This window comes from Sinohyriopsis cumingii, chromosome 6, assembly GCF_028554795.1.
Source record: "Sinohyriopsis cumingii isolate HCF-2022 chromosome 6, ASM2855479v2, whole genome shotgun sequence".
Lineage (NCBI taxonomy): Eukaryota > Metazoa > Mollusca > Bivalvia > Unionida > Unionidae > Sinohyriopsis > Sinohyriopsis cumingii.
In genome coordinates this window covers 80,329,943-80,355,402 of record NC_142966.1, presented here as the reverse complement: position 1 = coordinate 80,355,402, position 25,460 = coordinate 80,329,943, and the positions used below count along the sequence as shown (strand labels likewise).

At 33.4% G+C, this 25,460-nt stretch overlaps 2 protein-coding genes across 2 annotated transcripts; both read left to right on the top strand.

The window, feature by feature from the left end:
* Window positions 1-2,923: 2,923 nt before the first annotated feature.
* On the top strand, window positions 2,924-7,920 carry LOC149797308 (uncharacterized). The gene is made up of 4 exons (XM_089960743.1): window positions 2,924-3,233; window positions 3,639-3,914; window positions 6,892-7,019; window positions 7,858-7,920. Exons 1-4 carry the CDS (start codon window positions 2,924-2,926, stop codon window positions 7,918-7,920), a joined length of 777 nt encoding a protein of 258 aa, XP_089816869.1.
* A 3,855-nt stretch (window positions 7,921-11,775) lies between these two features.
* Window positions 11,776-21,424, top strand: LOC149797307 (uncharacterized). Its single transcript, XM_089960741.1, has 6 exons — window positions 11,776-11,905; window positions 12,688-12,859; window positions 14,902-15,014; window positions 15,830-16,079; window positions 20,687-20,694; window positions 21,389-21,424. The coding sequence occupies exons 1-6, from the start codon at window positions 11,825-11,827 to the stop codon at window positions 21,422-21,424; spliced, it is 660 nt and encodes a 219-aa protein (XP_089816867.1). The 5' UTR covers window positions 11,776-11,824.
* The last annotated feature ends 4,036 nt before the right edge of the window (window positions 21,425-25,460 follow it).

Here is a 25,460-nt window from a genome sequence, read left to right as displayed (position 1 = left end):
TTCTTCGGAAGAAGAGAGGGATTCTTCAGAGGAAGAAGAGGAAGAAAGAAGACAATTCTATTTAAAAGAGGCAAAGAAACAGGAGAAGAAAAGAAGAAGGGAAGAAAATGAGGAAAAAACGGTGAAGAAATTCAAAAAACAGAGAGACTAAATGATGAAAAAGAAGAAGTGTACGAACTTTTTAAAGTGTTCTGTGGTGAATTGTGAATTGGATTGTAAAAAAATGGATAAAAGAATACATGAATGATATAAGGTAAGTGTCTTTGAGTTTTGATTTTAAAATAAGAAGCTACACTCACGCACTCATACACAGACACGTACTATAAGGGTAAAATGGGTGGGGTTTATTTTTGAGTTATTGGCAAATTGAAATTGTATTTCTTTTCGAGGAGTGAGTTTAACCAATCAACTTTAACTGCCTTAAGCCTTTGCCACGGCCAAGGCCTACTTCTGATGATTGGGTTGAAATCACTAAGGGTGGTACGACAGGCTTAGTCACAGGGTTGGCGTGTTTAGCTCGGGAAGGTCGTATTCTCTTCGGTCGTGATAAAGAAGTCTGATACATTTGTTTCAGACTTCTTAACTCCGCTAAAATGTCCAACAGTACCGTAGCCGTTTGATTTTCACCCTCTTGTTTCTTGCTGTTGTTGCTGTTGTTTTTTTCTTACCTCTTCTTGTTGCTGTTGCTGTTGCTGTAGGAGAAAGCTTGTTCCGCTTCCTTTTGTCGTTGCATAAATTTCTCCAATTCTTCTTTCTGTCTCTGTCTAAAATTCTCCACTTGCGGTAATGAAGAAGGTAACGAAGGTTCCGGAACAAATTCTTGCGAGGTAAGAAAATCCACAAAATCCCAATGTACCTCTTCTGAAAGTAAGTCCGGGTTCCCTTGGGCAGTCTCCCCTGCTGATGCACCCCAATGGATCGTTTTCTGAGTTTCCGTCATGTTGAATCACTGTCGCATAGATTGACTGCACACAAGCGCTAGCGAATCTATATAGACCAACTGACGTCACAGACTACTCTCTTCGGATTGGATGCGGGCTGACTGAATTTTGTAACGCGTGTTTGGATTGGTGAATGAACTCAATCCGTTTCAATCCTGCCTCTACCTATAAATAAGCGCAGTTCAGTGCATTGATTCACCTGTTCTCGTCGCTTGAAGATGTGGACCGATGTGCAATCTTCTACGCTTGTGTCTTCCATGATGTTCCTGACGGACATACCCATGTATGTCCGATCCAAGTGGGCCGTTGTCCACAGGACAAACACCAGCCTGTGGATACGTAGGATCTACGTAGAAAGACAAGGATGCCTGAAAAGAGTGCTGATTTACGGACCAACAGTGAAACGTAGCCTAAGGACAAGAAGAAGACCAATGCGGTACCCTTTATGTTAATGGATACATTAACATAAACCCAAAGGCCCTTTTCAGGGCCAGCCATATTTCTCGAAAAGAGATAGCCTTTCCATTGCCTACCCCTTTTTTTAAATTTAAATTTAAATTTAAATTTAAAAAAACTTTAAAAAAAAAAAAAAAAAATCCCAAAAGCCCAAACTCTATTCCCCATGTTAATTTCCCTTGTCCCTAGACAGACCCAAACTCTATGTTAAATTCCCATTGTCCCTAAAGTGGCCCACGATTTTTCTCCATGTTAAATCCCCTTGTACGTATATTGACCCACGATTTTTCGCCATGTTAAATTTCCATTGTACGTATATTGTCCCAGGGGTCTCCGTAATGCTAATTCCCATTGTACGTATAGTATCCCACTTAACTACTGACAGATAGGCCAGAACTTTACCCTCAATCACAGACAAACGTCAAGAGCACACTATAAATCAAATATGTATAAGAGTCAGTGGTAAATGCACAAGGATGAAACGGTGCTGACTCCAATTTAGTTTTGCTAGTCATAAATGACCATATGTCACGCCATGTGCATCTACGTACAAATACAAAAATTCAAGTCAGTGCTTTGAACGCTTTAGCATATTCATCGGTGAACATAAACTTAATACTCCAATATTTACTCTGAACATAAGATTAATGTTTTGCAATCAAAAACTATGAATATGTTTTATAAATTCTTACAAATGAAAGAAACAAAATGCAATCTTATGGAACAGGACTCAAACACCTCTTTCCAAAGATATTAAAAATCACCTTCGATAACCAGGTATTACTTCGTTACAAGTTTGGTGTACCGTGCTGGAATTTGATTACGAAAATGATGAAGTGAATACTTTGTTAATAATTTTACAAACAAGATGACATATAGTCTAAAAGCTGTCCTAAATTTCGATTGCTATATTGTTTATTTGCAAATTATCTTTTGTGATGAATATTTTATCATAATAAGGAGAGTAGCTTCCGAACAAGAATAATTCACGATAAACAAATAAGACTTTCTTCTATGCTATATATTTTGTACAGTTCATAGTATAAAGAAATCAATTAAAAGGTATCATAATTTTGCAAACGGTCAATATTAGAGTATATCGAAAGTGAGTGACATCTCTGCGTCCATATTGCTCGGAACGGAGAGGATTTTGAATGCAAGGTAGTGTACTGTTTGCTCGCTTTTGAAAAATATTCATCGTAGCCTGCCTTTGGCTATTTTAGATTAAATTTTAATGATAATAATAATAATAATACTAATAAATTTATAATAAAATTATTAGTTGTTGTTGTAGTGATCAAAATTACCATTATAGAGAAATTTAGGCTAACAATGCATCTTCTAACAATTTCAATTTCTTTACAGTCGATTTTCTATACACATTAATTTATAGAATGAGTAATCAATTAACATATTGTATTCTTAATTGCTTAACATTTTGATGCGTCTTTCCGTATGCTAACTGGATGAACTGTATCCGGATTTTTAAAACGTTGGTATATTTCAGATTATTTGTCCTCTCAGGGATGAAGGAGTACAGCAACGTAAACCTGTTGCTCGAGATCAACATAACAATAAATCGACATAGAGAATGGATACCATGTATAGACACTGTGACGTCAAATCATCCGTTTTTGGAATCGAATGCAAATGATTTCATGCTTGACCAGCATTCGACCGGCAGCCAGATCGAGGACTTCACAGTTTCATATCTGAAATTAGACATCGATTGTTTGTATCGTGATACAAGAAGCTGTCTAAGTTGTCTTGAGAGGGATTGCCTGCATGCAAACTGCATAATGAACAAATATATGTATGGATCGCAAAGAAACCTGGGTCAGTAGCATGCCTTATGTAGAACATTCTTTCCTATATGTTGATTACATATTATGAAACCAATTAATTTTATTTCACAGTTTCTCAACATTTTCATTCTACATTCATATTTGATGGCAAATCAACATCATTTATCTAATATTGTATAGCCTCCATTATAAGGCTCTCCTTCAAAATTGGATAAATGTTTTAGAATGTTTTATTAAAATGTGTTTCTGTATTAGTAGAAACGGCGATAAAAAGATTGTGAAAGCTAAAATCTGTACTTCAAAAATGAGGAATGTGCCCGAGAAGACTTTTTGCATGCTGTCGTTGTCAAAATTAGATCCTTTTAGTTCGAAGTTTTTTTACTTTATGTAAAACGTATCAATAATAATATTTATTTTGTTATTTTCTTTGTTTTAGATGCAGAACAATACTCAAAATTTTTAACACAATGTGTCCAGAAGCATAAGACATGGGGAAATGCTGATAAACTAGAGACGAGTATAGTGGAGCACATACCGTTTGAGATATTCGACTTTGCAAGCCAATATGGAATCTACACTATACACACGACATTTATGACGTGTGGCACAACATACATTATAGTAATAACTCTCAATCGCGAAGTCTCAAATCTAAATGGATACGACCAGTGTTTCGTCGATGTTGGGGGAATACAAAGGTGTGCGGTTTACGGTAAGTGAAGGGTGTTTACCTGCAAGATTGGGGTTAGGCAGAGTATGTGATGATGTACCTACATAGCCAATGCAAAAGAAAATAATGTTGTACTCTGTACGAAAAAAGGCATCTCTAGGTGTAATGAGCATTATAGCGACTTCATAAATTACACACTTGTTAAAGATAAAAGAAAAGGCCTTAGGGTGCTTAATTGCTTATAAGTAAATGTTCCACCTTTTTGCTGCTTGCTTCTTTCCATCCGCCACAACATATTTTAATCATAAACGTTTCAGCAAACTGATAATAGCCACTGGCTCGGAACATATCATACATCATTCTACTCTAACCATTTTATTAAACAGAACTCACATACATTATAACTCGTAATAAAAATGGTCCAGAAATGTGCACGCAGAACTAATTATTTGGTTAAATTTATTTCGAATGTATATTTCCAAATTTGCGATATACGGCCTCGAGTAAAGTAACATGTTGTTGATGGGACCATCCGCGTGCAGTGAACACATTAGACTGCAATGCCATATCATTGTCATGATACAATAAAAGAGTTAGCATACCTTTTTAGATAAAAATTTAATATCGACATTAAATAATTAGCTTTTCTTAAATATTATTGCATTTCAGTTAAAGGAGGTATTACTTCTTGGAATTTCAACAACGCTTGCTTGATATGGATATTTTGGTTGCATTTGTTCTATTGGTTTTGCATACACTGCGTTTTATGCCATTTTAACTAGTTCATCAAACAATGTGATTACCCTGTAATGTTATAATGAATTAGATGAAAGCCTTTCTATATATTGAATTGTGAAGTTATATATATGTATTTTCTCTTTTATATATTTTAGTCTTAACATACGTATGCATATTACCTTTTTAAAAAATATCAATTAAAAAAATTGTTTTACTATAAAATAACGAACATCGAAGATTATTATTTTTAAATTTAAAATTGGCGAATATTTTCGGAACAGATAATAAAACTCTTACTGAAATGTGTTATTTCATCACTTTCTCATCCTTGAGAAGAGTATACATCTTCTGTCTTAAATTCTCTGAAGCTAGAAGTGAAATTATTTGGAAAAACGGGACGAAAACAATTAACATCTTAGCCAATGCAATATCGTTATATATATATATATATATATATATATATATATATATATATATATATATATATATATATATATATATATATATATATATATATATATATATATATATATATATATATATATATGTATATATATATATATAAATATATATTTATATATATATATATATATATATATATATATATATATATATATATATATATATATATATATATATATATATATATATATATATATATATATATATATATATATATATATATATATATATATATATATATATATATATATATATATATATATATATATATATATATATATATATATATATATATATAACATTTGTTTAGTAATTTTACCAGCTGGTGATGTGCAGACATTCAATACGAAGTTAACGTAAGAATGCTTGACATTAATCAAATGGTATTGAATACTTCATTGGATATTTGTCATTCAAGTTACTAATATCTCTTTCTTTCTCTGCACAGTGTCCTAGGCGGTACCATTGACATTGTAAGAAACCGACAAAATATAAAAAGTCTCATTTATAATGACGCTTGCATTTTTGATTGCTTCGTCATCTTTCTTTTTGATCGAATTTTGTCGTTGTCATCACTTTCTACAAAACATCGTGTGTTTGACCATTCAAAGCATTTCCTATTCCTTTTTGTGGTTGATAAGCCAAAAATGCTACAATGAACAACATGATATATACGGAGATCTTTGTCCTCCATGCCTTCAGACATTGTAAAATTAAATCATCTGCGATAAGAAACGCCTGGAATGGGATCAAGAAGATATTACACAAGAATTAGAATAAACTTATATCACGACTTGTTTATAATATATTTAATTTATTCATTTATTTTTGACGTTTTCCTTTCAGTTAAGAAAGAAAACATTTTCGTATAACAGATCTAAGGATGCTCTTCTTCTCTGATAGTCCTGACCATAATCTTTTTTACACAAATATGTGATAGCGTGATACCCATCGATACCTCGATTATTGGATAATTGTGAATCCTGTCTATTAAATTCAATGTAGTAAAACTATGTGATTCCAATAGAAAGTAATAATGTTTATTATCTGTCTTATAAGGCAGATGCCATAACAAAATAACGGACCTAACATGCATGAAATATTTATTTGTTGCTATTAATTTTCTACCAGGTGAAACGATGATGAATACAAATATGACAAAAGGCTTTTAATAAAACCTTTGTAGTTGTCCCTCAAATAAATAATATTTAAGCTATAATAATTACATGGAAACAATTACCAGTAGTGACGTCGCAAGACATTAATCCGATATTATTATAAAGTGACATATATGACATTAATTTGAATTGTTCGAGTCCATATTGTGCGACAAATATTGTCATCGACGAGGCGTTATTTTGATAGAGTTCAATGCCGAATGAGTCTCGAATGAGTCTCGATACAACGTAAAAAACAAAATAAAAATCAGTAGTATTCCCTTCATTAGCAACATTTCAAAATATATCGTTTCCTATGGCACTAATGACGATTTACGTTCTATGTTCACCTTTCATTCAGGCAACCTTATGTTGCAAAAGATTTTTTTGTTGTTGAAATCCTAATCGAGGGGTTGAATATTCTCACGTTCATCACTTCCACTCATTGCAATTCTTCGCTTCGTTTCTTTTAATTTCATGCGAAACATATTTTAACAGCTACCATTTAAACAAGTTACGTCGGTTTTGGTTAGGGCTTTGTCATTTCTTGCAATTTGTCCTATTACAAAATCGTCGTTATCGGAGTCGAATGTTAAAATTGGTGAATTAAATTAGTCGAAATAATTTCGATTTTTTATGAACATTTTGTTTTTATGTTTCAGGTTATCGTGACATTATTCCTTCAACTCGATGTGATATACATCTTTTAATGAACTCAGTTTTGAACACAACATTTGACTGTATACTTCCAGAGAAACTCTCAGCTGACTTTACATTTCAAGACAATACTGTAAGTTTATTTACTTTTATTTATCTATGGAGTCAGTGGCTATGACACGATATGCAATAATAAATGAGATACGTTTGTATCTTATTCCACATAAATGCATTATCAGAGCCTATATAGGAAAACAGCATAAAGATAGTTAAGGAAATTAAAGTTCGATTACTCGTACAATTCTTTGGTTTCAAAGCGCAATGTTCAACCGCGTGTTCGCCTTAACAATTTACGTCACTAATATTAGGATTTCTAAGACGAAAATACTGTTCAATACTGAAACAGAGCAATTTCAATGTATAGTCTGCAAGAAAAATTCGCCATGACTCTAAATTATACTGGATTTAAAAAAAGTAATAAAAATAATAGATGTTCGTGTAAATGAGCAATATCGCCAACCAAAAGTTATATACAAAGCGGAATTGTTTGCTTTATATTTCATTTACAAGTTGATATTCATTTAACACAAATTGTCGTGACAACAAATACTGAATAACTGTAATGATTTTGTCGCTAAGACCTCATAATCTGTTATATCGTGAGTGAATATCTGAAATTTAACCAAAACGCATATCTAATCATAACTCTGAAGCAAAACTCAGTACTGAAAATTACATGTTAAGTCTGGCCTCAATGCGATCTTTGTAGCTGATTCTTGGAGCTCCAACCGCACTCATATTTTATGTTACAAGTTGTTTAAATTTTGTTTACAGTTTTATCACAGGTATATGAGTGTTTATAGATCAATTTCTCAATAAATTTAATATTAATGATTAATGTTTGAGATTTGAATCGTCTCTTTGGTTTTAATCAAGTACATTTTCTCATTTGTCTCCATTAAATTTTACAGCAGGAAATAACAACATGTGAAGAAATTAAAGGTAATGACCGCTTACTCAATATTAAGCAATAACAGTGTTGTGAGATATAAATTTATTTTTTATTATATATACGTTGGGTTTTTCGTGGGATCTTACGTGTATTGTATATCTAAATACACACCATAGCTAACAGAAAGACAGTGTAAAACGTCGCGAGTAACTTGTTATTCTATAAATTGTATATGAAATAGGTCAACAATCTTTAGTTCTCATTGAGTTCTTTAGACAGGTGGCTGTCCACTAAAACTAAGCATTGAACGTAACGGAGTGATCGATACTTACAAGTACCAAGTGCAAATGGATTTCGAGAAACTAAATTATAATACGAATTTTGCATTGTAGGATAAGAAATGCATGATATCAAATCTTAAGTAAGAGAAATATAATTTTAACAGCTCATACTTATCTGAAATAGCTTCAACCAAATTCTTTTTAAAATATGAAATACTCCGCTAATAAATCTGTAACGTATCATGATATCTTCATCATCTGATCAATTGGATTTTAGAATATGACTTAAATACGTATAACTGTTGACATATATAAGAGCATAGCCGTTGAGATGTACAGGGAGAGGAGGTGGTAATTTGAAAGAAGGTGACTGAAACACCATGTATACCGATGTTTAGACGATATCATTCTCAAATGCTTATTGTTCACATATCTTTAGTAATTTCCTTAAACTAGCAATGGAAGGACTCATCAATGACTTATCGTGATCAAAACAAAACTCTTAAGAAATAATACCAGTTCCTGTTTCCTTTTCCTGGTTGTAATCAGAAAGGGTCAAGTGAAGCATAGAAACACACGAATCGTATCCAAGTCAAATATTTCGCTAGAATAACTGCAGCCGGTGTAGCATTGCTTACAATTGTTGCCAGTTTGAATTATATTGCTCATAAGTCACTGACCAGAACACTGTCGAACAACCTGATAAAGACATCAAATGACTCCCTAATATTCTTACATCGAAAAGTTGTTAAAACTATCCAATGGAAAAGAAGATATCGTCTCACGGTATAGATCGGTTCTAGCTAGTTGAGGAGGAAGTCTCCACTTATTCCCTAAGAAACATTTAATATCCAGGAAAACAACAATACACGGTACAAAAGTGCCGAATAATATGGTTGAGAATGTTACGCGTTAAAAACGGTGACAATTCATAAAGGGAATACATTTGTCGTAAGATAGCATCATCAATATTACCTCCAATTCAACTTTGCATTGATAACAGCGAATCAGATTGTAACGAACTAATAATAGCAATGTAAAGCGGAACTACAATTCTTGGTGCAAGGGTGAGTGACTTAGAAAATGACATAGTCAGCACAGTGATACTTATCTAAGTGCGCGACGAAAAGATTACTAATTTGGAAACTGAGAACGCCTGTTTTTAATCTAACATTGAAAAGTACATAGCTGACATTGACGCCAAACTTAAGTTCTTGATGTTTTCAAAACATTTACATGAAGCAGGTTGTATGACCTCGGAGGAGAACTGAAGCTTAGCTTACAACAATGCGTGATTGGAATGCATGGACAAAACAGCTATTTCAAAACTGTCCTGGGCAAATAATAGCAAATATTCGCGATCGGTAATAATATGGCACCTAGTAAACAGTGTGTTACATCTCAAAAACATTACGAATGTTCCACAGAAAAGACTTTAGAAACCTCATTCTAAGGATGAACATTTATGCCAATGAGTTATCAGGCTAATAACATTTATGGTAAACAATGCAAAAGGGGCAGAAACTCTATCGAGAAACATCATATAATCCACTGGAGATAGCTAACATTTGCCAGATACTGAAATACCTATATACACCCACAAATATTTGATTCTCGATCTTTACGGTGAATAAAGAAACCAATCTTAGAGATTGGGTTTCTAATGAAATTTTGACATTTGCTGAAATATCAGTATCCGTGTAACAATTTAATCTTCGCAAAGAGCCGGAGATAGATTATGCACTGAACGAACATATTAGTCATGGTGGCATAAAAATGATAACATTTATTTCTAATCTATCCAATGTGATACCTAAAAATTGGTATATACCATTTATCTGGAACGTAGGCATAATTGTACGAATCTACAAAGGTGGAACAAAGTGCTACAGGTTCCCTGACACCTACATGGCTGTATGTTTGTTGTTTTGTTCAAACTATTTGTAAAATGTGTATGTATTAGGTTTAATACATAGTACAATTTAAATGCAAACTTTTTCGAGGACTTCCAAAACTGATTGAATTGCATAACGGCATCGTTTAACTTACATGCGCTTTCCTAGAATTCGAATCAAACGTCTATGCTGTATTTTCGGACATTATGAAGCTATTTGACCTCATTTGACAAAAGGGCCTTTTCATAAACCTTGCCATATTTTTGTACTGTCATACTCTTCACTGTAATTAAGGAATCATACTCTAACATATATAGCATTGTATATAAAAATGGCACCAAATCTGAGCATATACGAATCAGGTAAGGTGTCCGTCAAGGAAGATTCTTTTTCCATGCTCCTCTCCTGGCATATATCAACGATATGTTAAAATTTCTAGAAAATGTAACCACAGGAACAGTTTCTTTTGGAAACCATAATCTGCGTTAGCTAATGGTATCGCTATAACGACAGCCCATACTCATTAACATACAATGCTTGATATCGCTGACTTATTTCGGCAGCTTGGAACTTTAGTATCAATGAACATAAAAGTTCCATCGTCATCTTCAAGCGAATAGGCAGAAGAGAGACTGTAGGTTCACGTGGAAAATTTGGAAAATGGAAACCATGTGAAATAATAAACAAATTAACTCAAACTTACCCCACTGAATTACCTAGCAAATAACTTGACGTGACAGCATTGGTTAGGTCGTTGATACAAATAATAGTATCTGTCTGGTGTATATCTATAATTCTATTTATCTAATTCTCTATACCTAGATTTCTTTTATAGGAATCCAGAATGACTGTGTAGATAAATGAAAATCAATTACTAGGTCGTCATGTGAGTGTGTCTGCTACACACGAGTGCACATAACACCGATTAAGTAGTATCATATTTTGGTAATATGTGCTTAGTCATGAGGGAATATGTTTTTGTGTGTGCAGGCAAGGCGATGGGTGCTGTTTACCCGTTGATCTGGGTTCGAATCTCCGTAGAGTACGAATTAAAAATTATCTAACCTTTATGATAGTATTATTTGTATTAAATATGAATTCTGCCTACTATTATCAAGCATTCTCCTACAGAATCCAGGGATATAACTTTCCGTTCTGACTGGCGTATATTTATAATTCTCTATATTTAAGTCTAAATACCTTAATTTCTTTCAAAGGAATCCGGAATGACTATGTAGATAGATGAGAGTTAATTACTTGGTCGTCATGCGAGTGTGTCTGCTACACACGAGTGCATATAACACCAATTAAGTTGCGTAATTAATTTGCTGATGTGTGCTTAGTCATGTGGGAACATGGGCTAGTGTGTGCAGGCAAGGCGATGGGTACCGTTTCTCCGCGGACTTGGGTTCGAATCTCCATAGAGCACAAATTGAAAATTCTCTAAACTGTATGATATATATATATATATATATATATATATAATATATATATATATATATATATATATATATATATATATATCTTTGAGTTGAAGAATGTACTAATGTACGAATGATCCATTTATATATAGGTAACGACATCAAGATTTGAAACACAGAATGGAAAATCTCGACCATGTTAAATGCCTTCTTAATTGATTGCCTTATATGATAATTTAAAAGTACAAAATTATCAATATCTGAGTCGAACATGGACATTCATGCATTCATTTTAGTCGAAACAAGTTAGAATTATTATGGATATTTGTCTTCAAATTTTAGGTAGCAACCAGGGTATTGAATTAAACCGGTGTAACATACATTTTGTGATGGCTTTAAGCATCGACACACTGCTTGTGTGTAGGCTCCCACAGACTTTATTGGCTGACTTGACACTGCAAGAGATTCTAGTAAGTTTTATTTGCATTAACACACACACACACACACACACACATATATATATATATATATATATATATATATATATATATATATATATATATATATATATATATATATATATATATATATATATATATATATATATATAAGATTCAACATAAATATATTTTCAGATCCTATATAACGAAATAGCATAAACATACTGAACAAAATGCAATATGAGTACTCGTGCAATTCTGTGTTCTAAAAAAGCAATACACAAATCGAGCCTTCGCGATATCACTTTACTTCAATGTATTTATTAATGTTAACTGCGTCATGACCGTAAGTTATTAATTTGCTCGTGGAAATGAGCAATAGTTTCACCTACAAAGCTATATGCAAAACATAATGATTTGCTATGTATTTCATTTCCACGTAGATAATCCTTTAAAACAAACCCCCTTGACAATGATTACTTATTGCTAACACCTAAAACTATATTATAGTCTGAGCATATCTCTTAATTTTAACGAAAATCCATAACTAATAATAACATTAAAGCAAACCTCAGTATCGAATAACACATTTTAAGTCATGCCTCAATGCTAGTTTTGTATTATCCTTTTTGCAGCTGAAAGCCCACTCAGATTTTATGTTACAAGTTGTTTGAATTTTGTTTTACAATTTTAACACATGTAGATCAGTATTTATAGACAGACTTATGCATAAATTTGTTATTAATGATTAGTGTTTGTGATTTCAATCACCTCTTTGGCGTTTTCTCATTTGTATCTTATACATTTCACAGGAAGAGAAAACAACTTGTGAGGAGGTGATAATGCATTTACAAACCAATCGGCGGAAAGAAAACATATATTGTGGAACACATAACAGATGTCTGGTTTTGTCAGAGAAGACTCACTTAAGAGACACTTCGGTAGTTTTGAAAGAAGGGTTTAAGCAAAACATGATCATTAGAGGTACGATTGCTCACTTGATACTAAATGATTACTAATTTTGAGAGATAACATGCACTTCACAGAAAGCATCAATGGCCAAGGAGACTAGATGAATTTCAACATTGAAGGAATACTGATCAACTGGAGAAACTAGAACAAAAAGTGTATAAACTGAAACATAAAATATTTGAAGAGCATATTACAGATGAGACTGTTTTCATTAAATATTTGTATATGATTAATTGATTGTGATCTTTGTGTGTGAACACTTTGTATTTCATCGTAAGCTATTTTGTTTTAGACTGGGTCTTTCTGTTTTTAATCCGCGTTTTGTACACATTCTATCTGTCCACCAACTATGTTTTTTATATCTGCTTGACTATTTCATAGGGAAATGTGCTTTCTCCTTGCAATTGAGTTAGATAATAACGGTTTTCCATCTAACTTTGATATATTCTTACCTTTTGATAATCTCCAAATAGTTTAAGTATTAATATCAATATTTGTGTTACCTTTATTAAAATAATATTCCTATGAAATAAAAACAGACAAAATAATTTAGCCTTTTCCTCAAAAAGTTATGTAATTTATGTCAAAAAGGTTCATAACTGTACGTCTGTTCCGGTTTCGAAACGTATTATAAATCTTCCACAAAAGTTGTTTTATCAGGCTTCGCTTCTGCTCATCGAAAGTGGTATACAGTCATCAGTATCAGCAAAATAATACATTCTATTAAATTAACTTAAATTAATGACTTCACGAGACATTTTATTTATATTTATATGATGGCTAAGTAGCAAGAAATATAATTAGCTTTTCGTGACGAAAATAATAGCAATTCTTCTAACAAAGATTTAAAAGAATAAAGGCAAGGGTTGCAAACTATTGTACTAAATGTAAAATACTATGAGGTAGCCCCAAAATATTAACTTGCTTGGATTTGGTAACTATGGGCGCAACGAAAATGAAAATGAATATATTTTTGTAAGTGCAGAATCAGCCAAACTTTCATTTTATAGTCAGAAGTTACTAAACTATAACAAACATCTTTGTTTAGTAAATATTTTCAAACTGATGATGTGATTAAATTGTAGAGATTAGAATAATGATTGCAATACATACGGTGGTCTTTAATGCACCAATGTGGTTTTCTGATCAAGTTGTGACTACCTCTATCGGCACTATGTGCTAGATTTAAAACAACATTAATTTCAATATTTTAATAATAGTCACATTCCGACCCAGCCATGATTTGTGGTGGTGGTGGTGGTGATAGTGGGGGGGGGGGTAGATGACTTTAAACTTGTATTCTTTACGTATTTGTTTTAATGCTAGTAATTGTTTTTTTTTTATTTAATTTAATTGCAGTATCTTTGCAACTCTTCTCAACTTCTAACTATGCATCTGAACTCTTTCTAATCTACATATCTACGTACACATGAATATATATATGTGTGTGTGTGTGTAAGATTAACTATCTACATATCGCTGTAAGATGCCGACAGAGATACAAAGAAGACAAAGGTTTCGATAAATGCAATGCCGATTTTCTTAAAATATACCATCTTTTTGTTTTATTAGTTTGCTCATGCTGAGATATTATATTTGGAGCAAGCTGAACCTTTCTAATGCAAAATGAATTTTATAACATTTATAAAACTTTGTGTGTGTGTGTCTATATATATATATATATATATATATATATATATATATATATATATATATATTACATCGTTAAGTAAGATAAAAAAGTCCCAAATTTTCACCTTTTGGGAAGCGTTTGGCCATGTATATTTGTCATCGCACGATAGGAGTAATTCGGCCTATATGCAGCTATCCTTCGGGCTACCTTTGACAGGTAGTTATTTTATTATTTCAGATTCAAATCAAGAGGCAAAATGACGTTTCTTTACATTCGAAATACGATAGATTTGATTAGGCTTTGGTTTTCTCTTTTGTTCGAATTTGCCTATTTACAAAATCACCCATATCTGCCTCCAGCCTGAATATTTCAGTTATTATGTCAAGCTAAATAATTTCAATATTATTTCTTCATATTTCAGGTTGGAACAACAATATTGTTTCATATATCTGGATGGATTCAAGTATTAACACAACATTACAATGTATGCTTCTACAAATATTATTGGCTGAGTATACACTGCAGGAGATCTCTGTAAGTTTTATTTGCATGAACTTTTATTAGTGGAGCCGTTGACAATAACACAATGTGCAATAATATCATATCCCACATAAATTCAGTAGAATAGCATTTATCGCAAAAATGCATCATCAGACTTAAAGAAATTACAGTAAATCGAGTTTTCCCCTCAACACTTTATTTAAATAGCATCAGGAGATGCGACGTTTTGAAAATATAAATATAATATGAAAATATAATATAAAATTCAAATATAATTGTTAAAATAAAATAAAATTCAGCGTTGAACAGAGGAACTTCTATGCTTGTTTTGAATGTAAAATTCCACATAACCACAATTTATGCTGGTTTTATATGGGGGAAAATATAATAGATGCTCGTGGAAATGAATGCTATTTTCAGCTAGGAACTTCTTTTTCTCACGTGAATATTATGTTAAAAGTCATAAATGAACTTCTCATGACAATGTATAATTTGAATATTGTCGCTAAGACCATGAAATATATTGTATAGGCGAATGTCTTGATCTTAATAAAAATCCACAGCTAATCTTAACAATAAAACAAAACTCAGTATCGAATTAACACATTTTAAGGCTAAGCATCAATGCAAGGTTTGTATGATGCTTCCTGCAGTAACAACTCCGCTCATATTTAATGTTACACGTTGCTTGCCTTCATTTTGTTTTACAATGTTGACATAGTTAAATCAATAATTATAGATCGATTTATAAAATATATTTGTCATTAATGATTAGTGTTTGTGATTGAAATCGTCTCTTGTTGGGTTTATTCTTGTACTTTCTCATTTCGCTCCTTTTATTTTCATAGGAGAGAACAATATCGAAGAAGGTGATATTGTTTATACAACCCAAACTGCTGCATGAGAATAAATGCTATGAGACATTTATGGACTACCTAAGTTTGTCAGAGCAGATTCATTTAAGAGATCGTTTCATAGCGACGAATGCAATACTAACTGACCAATTACAGAAAGAGCAATTCATTGACTGCACAGATGTGTATAGTGTAGATGAACACGAGACGTCCAGCATATTTAAAAAGAGCATGATCATTACAGGTAACGACAGATCATTGAATATTTCTAACCAGTCACATAGTGTTTTGGATACATTATTTTGTATCATAGATACGTTTACTTTCTCTTTCTAACCAGCATGCAGAATGTATCTAAAACCACATCAAAAGTAACAGAAAATAAAGTTTAAAGCCTCGAGTCACTTGTCATGCTATCAAGCATATGATATCCCACCTAGGACAACAGTCTTTTTTTCTGATTCACTTACTAACATAGGCGGCTGTCTAATATAATTTTGTAGAAAGGAAAGGACATGATCGGTACTTACAGGTACAGACTGCAAGGCGATTTCTTTCTGTTGATTGAGAAGAAAAAACAAGGCTATTAATAATAATAATGAGGACTTTGTATAGCACCTACTCTTTAGAAGCTGTAAGTGCTTTACAACATTAGATATCAACTATAACATACAAAAACATATATAATGATATGATAACAAAACCAAACACCATGAAATTAGAAAACATAAAAAACATGTTGAAAATATTTAAGATAGGAAACATTATTAGGTCTTTAAGTTTGTTCTTGCATTCGAAATAAGTGAGTTTTAAGAGCACTCTTGAATAGGATCACTGTGTCTTTGTGTCTATGTTCAGTGGGCAATTTATTTCACGTTGCTGGGCCCTGGTATCCAAAAGAACGCTGTACATGTGACGTTGTGTTCATAATGGGAATAATGAGTATACGATTGTCAGAAGAGGAGTATAAGTATCTTGCTGGTGTGTACACATGAGTGAGGTTGGAAAGGTATGTTGGACTAGAGTCCAACAGTGAAAAGTAGCACAGAGAACAAATGTTGTGTTTGATTCTAGATCGAATGGATAGCCAGTGTAGGGTACATAACAGCGTGGAGGTGTGCTCTGATCGTGCTACTCTAAGCATGATCCGCGCAGCTGTGGTTTGACCTTTTTTGAAGTTTCTGGAGTAGATATTGAGGTGAACCAGACATAATTGAGTTACAATAGTCCAGTCTTAAAGTACTAATGAACACACAAGTGTTTTAGTGGTATCAACTGAAAGATATTTGCGACTGGAGCTGATGCGTCTCAGCTCAAGATATGCAGCCTTGTATATGTTCATGACATGTTGGTGCAATGTGAGAGTACTGTCCAGAGTAATACTTAGGTTTTGTACTGATTGTGTGAATTTAATGATGATGTTGCTGATATTTATTGTTTGAGGTAAAGAATGTGAATGAGAAAGTCTTTGTGCTGTAATCAAAATAGTCCGAGTTTTATCATCATTCATCATCCATGATTTCACATCAGAAATGCACCTCTCTACAGCTTGGATGGTAGCATCAACTTTAGTTGGGTGGCTAGATTTGTATATTTGGATGTCATCAGCGTACAATTGGGGAGGCACTGGATGATGATCTATGATACGAAAGCGGCCGAGTTTATAGAATGAAGAGAACAGACACATGTGGAACACCACAACATAGGCTAACTGGGCTGGAGTGTATTCCATTTGCAGAAACAATTTGTGTCCTGTTGACCAAGTAGGACTTGAACCACAGTAAGGCTGTATCATGAATACCAAATGCATGCTGGAGACGATGGAGCAATATATCATGGTCTACTGTGTCACGTGCTGCAGACAAATCAAGGAGTGTGAAGACTGTAATCTTTCCGCTATCCAATGCAGAGAGAATGTCATTAACTACTTTTAGAAGAGCAGTTTCAGTACTGTGGCAAGGGCGATATGCAGATTGTTTGACTGTCTGAATTCAGATGAAATACAAGCTGGGATAGAACAACCTTGTCTAAGATTTTTCATATGAATGGGAGATTAGAAACTGGGTGGTAGTTCTTTAAATCCTTATGGTCTAGTGTTGGTTTCTTTAGCAGAGGCTTTACAATGGCAGTTTTGAAAAATGATGGAATTACCCGGATGAGAGAGAGAGGTATTAATAACATCAGTTAGGGAAGGCAATACTGGATCAAAGCACTCAAGCAGCAGTGATGTTGGAATTGGATCAAGTTCACATGACTTTGGTACACTCTTCATCAAGATTGTACGTACGATATCCATAAAGACAGGTTCAAATGCTGCTAATGGTTGCTGCTCAAATTCTGTATCCCATATGTATGGTGATGACGAGTCAGTTGAAATTATGGTGTCAAGCTTATCTCTAATGGTTTGTACTTTGTCACGGAAGAACTTTACAAACATGTCTGGAAGGTCGACTGGAGAGAAGGTGGTTGGAAGTGGTGTACATTTGTTCCTTAGCATTAGCTTGTTAGTAATCTCGAAGAGCTCTTTGCAGCTGGAACTTTCCATGATCTTAGTAGTGTAGTGGGCTGATTTCATTGCATGGACTATGATAGTGACATTCTTCTTGTCAGCTTCATTGATTTGCTTATGAATAGTGAGTCTGGTGGAACGCCAAAACCTATCAGCTTTACGACGGTCTCTTTTAGCAGTGCGAAGCTGGTCCCTAACACTGGTATACCATGAAGAACTCTTTTGAATTAATACTTTGCACTTGGTAGCTGGGGCATGTTTGTCCTGCAATGAACGCAGGCAGTTATTGAGTTGTTCTGCTGTAGGAGGTAAGCAAATTGTTAGGTTTTCTTGTATGTCATGTAATTGTTTGGTTCTATGTATCATACGGAGGTTTCTCTTAGTAGCAGATAAAGGTGGAGGGTTAGGAACTGATATATCAAGATGGCATGTAATGCAGTGGTGATGATGCAAGTTCATGGGATACCAGGGAGGACCGTAGAATGTTATCATCAGGTCTATGAAGAATCTAGTCTAAACTGTGACCATGTTCATGGGTGGGTTATTTAACTGACTGTTTGAGGTCAAAAACATTAATGGAGTCTAGGAGGTTTGATGTGTTTGGGTTTCCGGGACAGTCAAAGTGAAAGTTGAAAAGTTCCAAGAATAATCAGGTTGCCACCTATCGAATTTTCATACTCTAGGAGGCTCGGAAACTGCTCCAAAAAAAAGAGATTCAGTCAGCTTGTTTTTTGTATTATGAGGAGGGCGGTATAGGCAGAAAAAATGTACTGACCTTTGCTCCAGTGTGAGTGTGGTTTGGACTAGTTCAAAAGATGTGTGGTCGAAATTGAATGTTGTGGTGTGGTTAAGACATTTGATCATGACAGCAATGTATGTAAATCATATGATATCCCACCTTGGACAACAGTCTTGGTGTGGATTTAGATACATGCTGCATGCTACAGTTAATGCAGTGGAAAGAAAACTATTCATATAAAATGCACGAAATCAAGAAATTAACTTGTGATATAAAATGCATGATATTAAGACGAAGAAAAATGTACATTTAACCATTCATACTTATCTGAAATAGTAAGTGATGTATCAGTTTCAATTTTGTACAGAATAATGCAAATACACCAGCAAATATGTTCTCCGTTGCTAAAAAATATAAAAGGTTTTATATGATTTCATATGGCAGAATTACGTGAATTGGACAGAAGAATCCTCTCCTAAAAACCTTCTATGGTGTTACCAGCGGTGTTGATTGGTCATGAATTACTGCCACTGTTGTTAGAAGTGGGCATATCTTTAAATGATTTCGCACACACAATTGAACATGAAATACCGCACGACAATTGGCACAAAAATCGTAGTATAAAGGCCCTTCCAAGTTTACACAAATGACGCCGATCTATGGCTAATATTACTAAATAAACGCAAACTTGAAAACGGCTTCTTTTAAAAATTTGCTGAACAGAATTTAAAACGCAATTGACATACTGGCATAAAGGCCTTTGAAGCTTTTAAAATACACTGCTTCACATTTTGCGTAGCGTTAATCTGAATAATTATTCATTTCAATGAAAGAAAAAGCCATGACATTATTAGTTAGGAAAATCGTACAACAATAAACAGAAATAAAAATTTAAATTGGCTCTTAATAAAGAAAGTTTCTGAAAACAACAATATTTGTTGTATTTATATTCCACCATGACAGTGGTATGAACATATTGGGTTACATTTATCTGTCTGCGTCGTTGTGTCCGTGTTAGAAAAATACATTTCTAGTCTCTAGATAAATATTCAAAATATTGTTTTTTAAAAGTTGAACAGAATGATTATCACACTTAGAGTTCAATGAAATAGCAAGACATGCTCTTCATTATTAAAGAAAAAAGACTATTCCTTCTTAAGAAATGTTTATATAAATTAAGCTAATTTTCCTGTTTCGTGTATTTATTATCAACATCTAGAATAAAGTTCTATGCCACATGTTGATAAGAGGAAATTAGTTTGATATTCATGATAGTTAAAAAGAAAATACATTTCAACGTTTAGAAAAGGTATACAGAACAAATAATAGTGGAAGCGAAAAAAACGTTAAATCCCAGTCACCAATATTAGGTCTTTTGGAAGGTGAATATCGTTAGCTTATATATGACGCTTATAAGTCATGAATTAAAAAACCTCAAACCGAACGTATCACGTTCCCCTTGTTTATTAACGAAAAATGTATCCGTTATCCAGATGCAGTAGAATTTGGTCTGCCGTTAGGCATGCGTTGTACAGGTGGAATAATGTTGCAGTTCTGGTATAGTCTTCTAAAATTCTAAAGAATGATAGTTTATGTGATACAGGAGGCCAGGTAGGATGAAACTACACACAATTATATAATAAACTGGATTGAATAAAATGCATGCAGGTACGAATCTCTACTTTTCAACCTTATTAAAATAACAATTGATATATAATAAAGTTTCAACTAGAGCATATGTTCAATAGAAAGTACATAGAGCCACCAAAAAGGAGTATTTTTTGAATGCAACATTATTATACGGTGAAGTTTGTAGGATTTATTTGCATTGTGAAGGTATATATCGAGCTAAAACCTGTCTTGGAAGAGATGCCGATGACATAGAGAATATGGTAGGTAGTTTTGATACAACATGTACATGATGAATGATAATCCTTAATGTTCTCCTCACTGGGGATGTGTCTGTACACTTTATATTTCGTATAGTACGAAAATATATAGCCAGTCTCTGTGAACCTATACTTCGTCTGCTTTTTTCACTAGAAGATTCCTGTTGTTTTCTTAAAGGGCGGGCTGAGCAACCTCATGTTTTTCTGTGACATTGAAATCTTTTGTAAGCTTACTTTGCGTTTTAAACAGCTATGATTTAAAAAAGATTCGTCAGATTTGTTTTGGCTTTATTGTTAGATGGAATTTGTCTTTGAACAAAATCGTCAGTAACCGCGTCAATACTGGAAACTGGTGAATTTGTTTTAGGCTTGATAATTTTCATTGATTATAGTTATTTTATTTCTTAATATTTCAGGTTGTGACCATCTTATTCTATGGAACCGATGTATGAGCAATCTTGTGATGGGTTTTAGTACAAACACAGTATTGAATTATATACAAGAGTATTGTTGGGATAACGATATAATGAAAAAAATATCAGTAAGTTGTATTTGTAATAATATATATCTGGAGAACTAGTGTTAATGAAAATATTTGCAATGATAAATAACTTACCCTTTCTACTGCATTGCGAATACTTGCATTCTTATACTCTGTCTGAAAAAGTTGCTCAACAGAATCTGACCAGCATTGTCAAAAGTCATCAAGGCATTAAGGCTTTTCAATATTGGACAATTATTTTCTTGTGCACATTTAAATATGAAAGAAGATTCCAAAAGTAGCGAAAACTGACAAATTTGATTTGGTTTCTTTACATATCTGATCAACACCAAAGGCAGATATTGGCACTGGAAACAAACTACTGACCTATATTTCTTGGCCAACTGATCCTGCATTTTCGCCACTAAGCGGATGCCATCGAGGTTAACAAATTCAAGCTCATATTAAGATCGACATTTGATATATGACGGAAATGGCCAGAATTGTATGACGTTTTCAACACCGGCCCTCGGCATTTAGAATGTTTTTTGCTAGTATACTTAATGTTCATTAAGCTATAACATTTAGCAATCATGTTTTAGTAGTTTGAGAATTGGTCCCCATTTATTGGATTTTCATTTATGTATTTGTGGTATACCCTTCATTAACAAAATGATTAACCTTTTGCATGTCTTTTTAATTAGGTGGGCTTACTTTGTGCAAATCGTGTGACTGTTATGATGCGGAGTAGTTTGATTCATAAAGTTTTTCATGCGGAGCAACCGAAAATGATCTGTGAAATTATGAATTACAGCAGAGGGATAAGCTGTATGTGTATTGTAGGTAAGTTTTAATGAATTACAGATCAAATGGTATTACACATTTCCTCACCTGTATATGACTGGAACTCAGGATGACATGAAATATTTGTATTATGAATTACTTATATGTATTTCCAGCAACTGCTTAAAGTCAGACCACCTATACATTGTATGTACATTGTGCAGGTGGCAGGTTGCTCAAATGAATCATATCGCAGACCCTGAATGACTTAATTATACCACTCTTGTCATGCCCATATACACTACCCAGTCGTTAACATGCACAATTATAACTTACGAACCAACTTGTAATGTGAATGCATCTATAATCCCATTTCGTTTCTTCGGTGTTTGCAAACAAAAATTTAAATGATGGGGTAGAAAAGAGAAACAGTTCGAAAATGCCCGTATAGAAGTTTACTTTTGTACTAAAAAACTGCTACTTCATCTCATGGCTCTTTTCTCTGAAAGCATTAAATATACATGTAAAACATGGTTAGTAAAACAATAATAAATCTACTCACTCAGCCGTAAACTGTCGTTTTGGACATTTTTGAGAACTTTATGCTCCTTTGCACTGATGCAATCTCATTGTCAGATTCATTCTTTGTATCTTTTTGCAATATAGGCAAGGGACATCCAAAACACTAGAGTTTCACCTTGTACACACACATAATGCTGTTTCACGAATTTGCATTTGGTTAATCTAATGACTTCTTCAACACTTGCAGAAATGTTTTATAAAATAACTTGGAAGTTGTCTTACAATCATTCCATTTTCGTCTTAGACTTTTTCTATATGCAGTGCTAACATTATTGTGTGAGTGTCTCATTCCGACTTGCCATTTATAATAAATATCATAGAGTTGTATGTCGTTATTTACCGGTTGATATTAATGAAATTGTGTTCCGATCACTATTTAAAATATTACTCCTTTAAATAATTATCCAGTTGCACAAGAGTTAATCGATTTAGTTCCGCTGGTTTAATAGTGTCTCAAGTTAGAAATGTTTACTTCATTCGTGTTTGCTTATGATAGACACAAGTACTTAGACATTGACAGAAGTTAACTCCTACATTGGTGGTTCTTTCTTTTTAACTGCTGTAGAAATTATTAATTTTCCAATCCATCGGTAACTGAGAAAGAACCTTTCGCAGATAACATTTAGGTTGATATATGATGAGAACAAAGATTACCATTTGGTGTGTCTAATGAAACATGAACATTAAGAGGTTTTGTGTTTCTTTTTCTCTTTTGTTTTTATTCTATTTATTTTTAACAGTAAATAATTCCTAGATAGGAAGAATGAACGTGTTCATCATACATTTACCAAACATGCTCACGCCAGGGATCTATCCTTCGACAATATGAATCATTACTTTTATTAATTTAACATCAAACATGGTAATGCGTTTATCAAACATTTTTGCTATTTGTAACGTTTTGCAGTTTGGTAAAGTATATAGCTACAAGCAAACTTTCTTATGCGCATATCTTTGTCGAGCCAAGATTCGGATAGAGATGGAATGCAAGTGATCTGTAATGGCGATGGATTGCGTTCTCTTGTGTTACTTTATGTCGCCATTGTACTCTTTGTAGTGGAGAATTTAGACACGAGAACTTATTGGTATCACATGAAAACTAAGAATACTTTGAGTTGAACAAAATAGTTTATTCCCCACTGAGTTAGCAAACAATACATGATGAGGATTACGTCAAAGTTATACTAAAATTGATCATGCCTTGTTCACCATATGGGTGTTGGTCTTTTGAAAGAAAAAGACAAATATGAACAAGAAGGCTTTCTGTTATTGCATAACCAAATATAATAAGAACGAAGTTTTCTAAATAGTATATCGATAGAGACATTTCTAATCAATTGTTAATAAAACGACACATTATGAAGATCTAATCATAGTTAAAAGAAAAGTGTTATGCCTTGTTCACGAAATGAGTCTATGGTTTTCAACGAATAAGAATGTGTATCTAAGAAATGGGCGCTTTAGGAAAAGATGTCGTGACGTTATAGCGTTACATCAGGATATCTCCCAGAGGTACAGGTCAGCAATCAATATAGTGGAGAATAAACATGACCATGACTTTGCGAAATTATTGAATGATTGTTTGACGGAGCAATCAGCGAAACATAATTACAATTTGAATTATCTATCATCATTATTATTATCGTTGTCACAACCATCATCATTATGATGATACTGCTCAAGCAAATTATCAGTAATGTCAGGGACAGACCATTTACATTTTTGCGGGCTTCTGTTTATGGGGAAAAATGTGACCCTAAAATAACTTGAAAAAACGTACTCTTGCTCTGATTTCGTTTGTAATCTATCTGTCAATTTGAAATCTTTTGACCGGCTTCAGGAGTCTAGAGTTGAAAGAGGAGTTCGAGGAGATTCATTTTCATTCCAAAACTAAACACGGCATTGGACAATAAATATCCGAGTTGAACTGGCATATGGCCACACAATCTCATTGCCAATTTCCGAATAGTCGTCGGCAGATGTATTTAATCTACATTTTTACAATGACTCATGTAGATGACAACATTATACAAATCGTATATTGACGTGACATCTGCGCGCGTCGATACGATCTTCCCTTTTCACTCATTTTTGCCTCTTCATCAGAGATATACTTAATATTAAAAACTGAACACCCTTCGATCGTCTGTATTTCAATATGTACATGCTCTTACTGCACAATATTGATGCACCATTGTATATATTGTAACGGATCAGTGCAACTTCTCTAGCGAGACTGATCAGATTGTACCTCTGGCAGAGACCCGGATGTAAACTTGTGATGTCATAGCCATATTTTCATAAATCGCCCATAGACCAATGTTCTTAACCAGTGTCAACTTCATAAAACTTCACACTTCACACAACAAAGCACATTTAAGCAAATAGTTTCATGGTTTATACAACAATTTACCCAGAGTTGTCTTTGTTGCAGGTTGTACCCGTGTCTGCTGAGTAGTATGTTTTAATCTTTACAAATGTATGTAACAAAATATGACTTGTATTGGTATGCTTGGGGCTGATACGTAATCCACCCGAAACTATAACGAGCAGAGAATATTATTCAACAATATGAAATGTGCATGGAATATGTCCATATAAGAATTTATTTTTGCCAGTGGTTATTTTCCGTAAAGGCCAGC

Coding starts and splice junctions, on each gene's coding strand:
- LOC149797308 (XM_089960743.1), top strand. CDS start 2,924: ATGAAGGAGTACAGCAACGTAAACCTGTTGCTCGAGATCAACATAACA. Junction 3,915..6,891: donor ACAAAGGTGTGCGGTTTACG/GTAAGTGAAGGG, acceptor TTTATGTTTCAG/GTTATCGTGACATTATTCCT. Junction 7,020..7,857: donor TTACATTTCAAGACAATACT/GTAAGTTTATTT, acceptor TAAATTTTACAG/CAGGAAATAACAACATGTGA.
- LOC149797307 (XM_089960741.1), top strand. CDS start 11,825: ATGGCTTTAAGCATCGACACACTGCTTGTGTGTAGGCTCCCACAGACT. Junction 11,906..12,687: donor TGACACTGCAAGAGATTCTA/GTAAGTTTTATT, acceptor TACATTTCACAG/GAAGAGAAAACAACTTGTGA. Junction 12,860..14,901: donor GCAAAACATGATCATTAGAG/GTACGATTGCTC, acceptor TTCATATTTCAG/GTTGGAACAACAATATTGTT.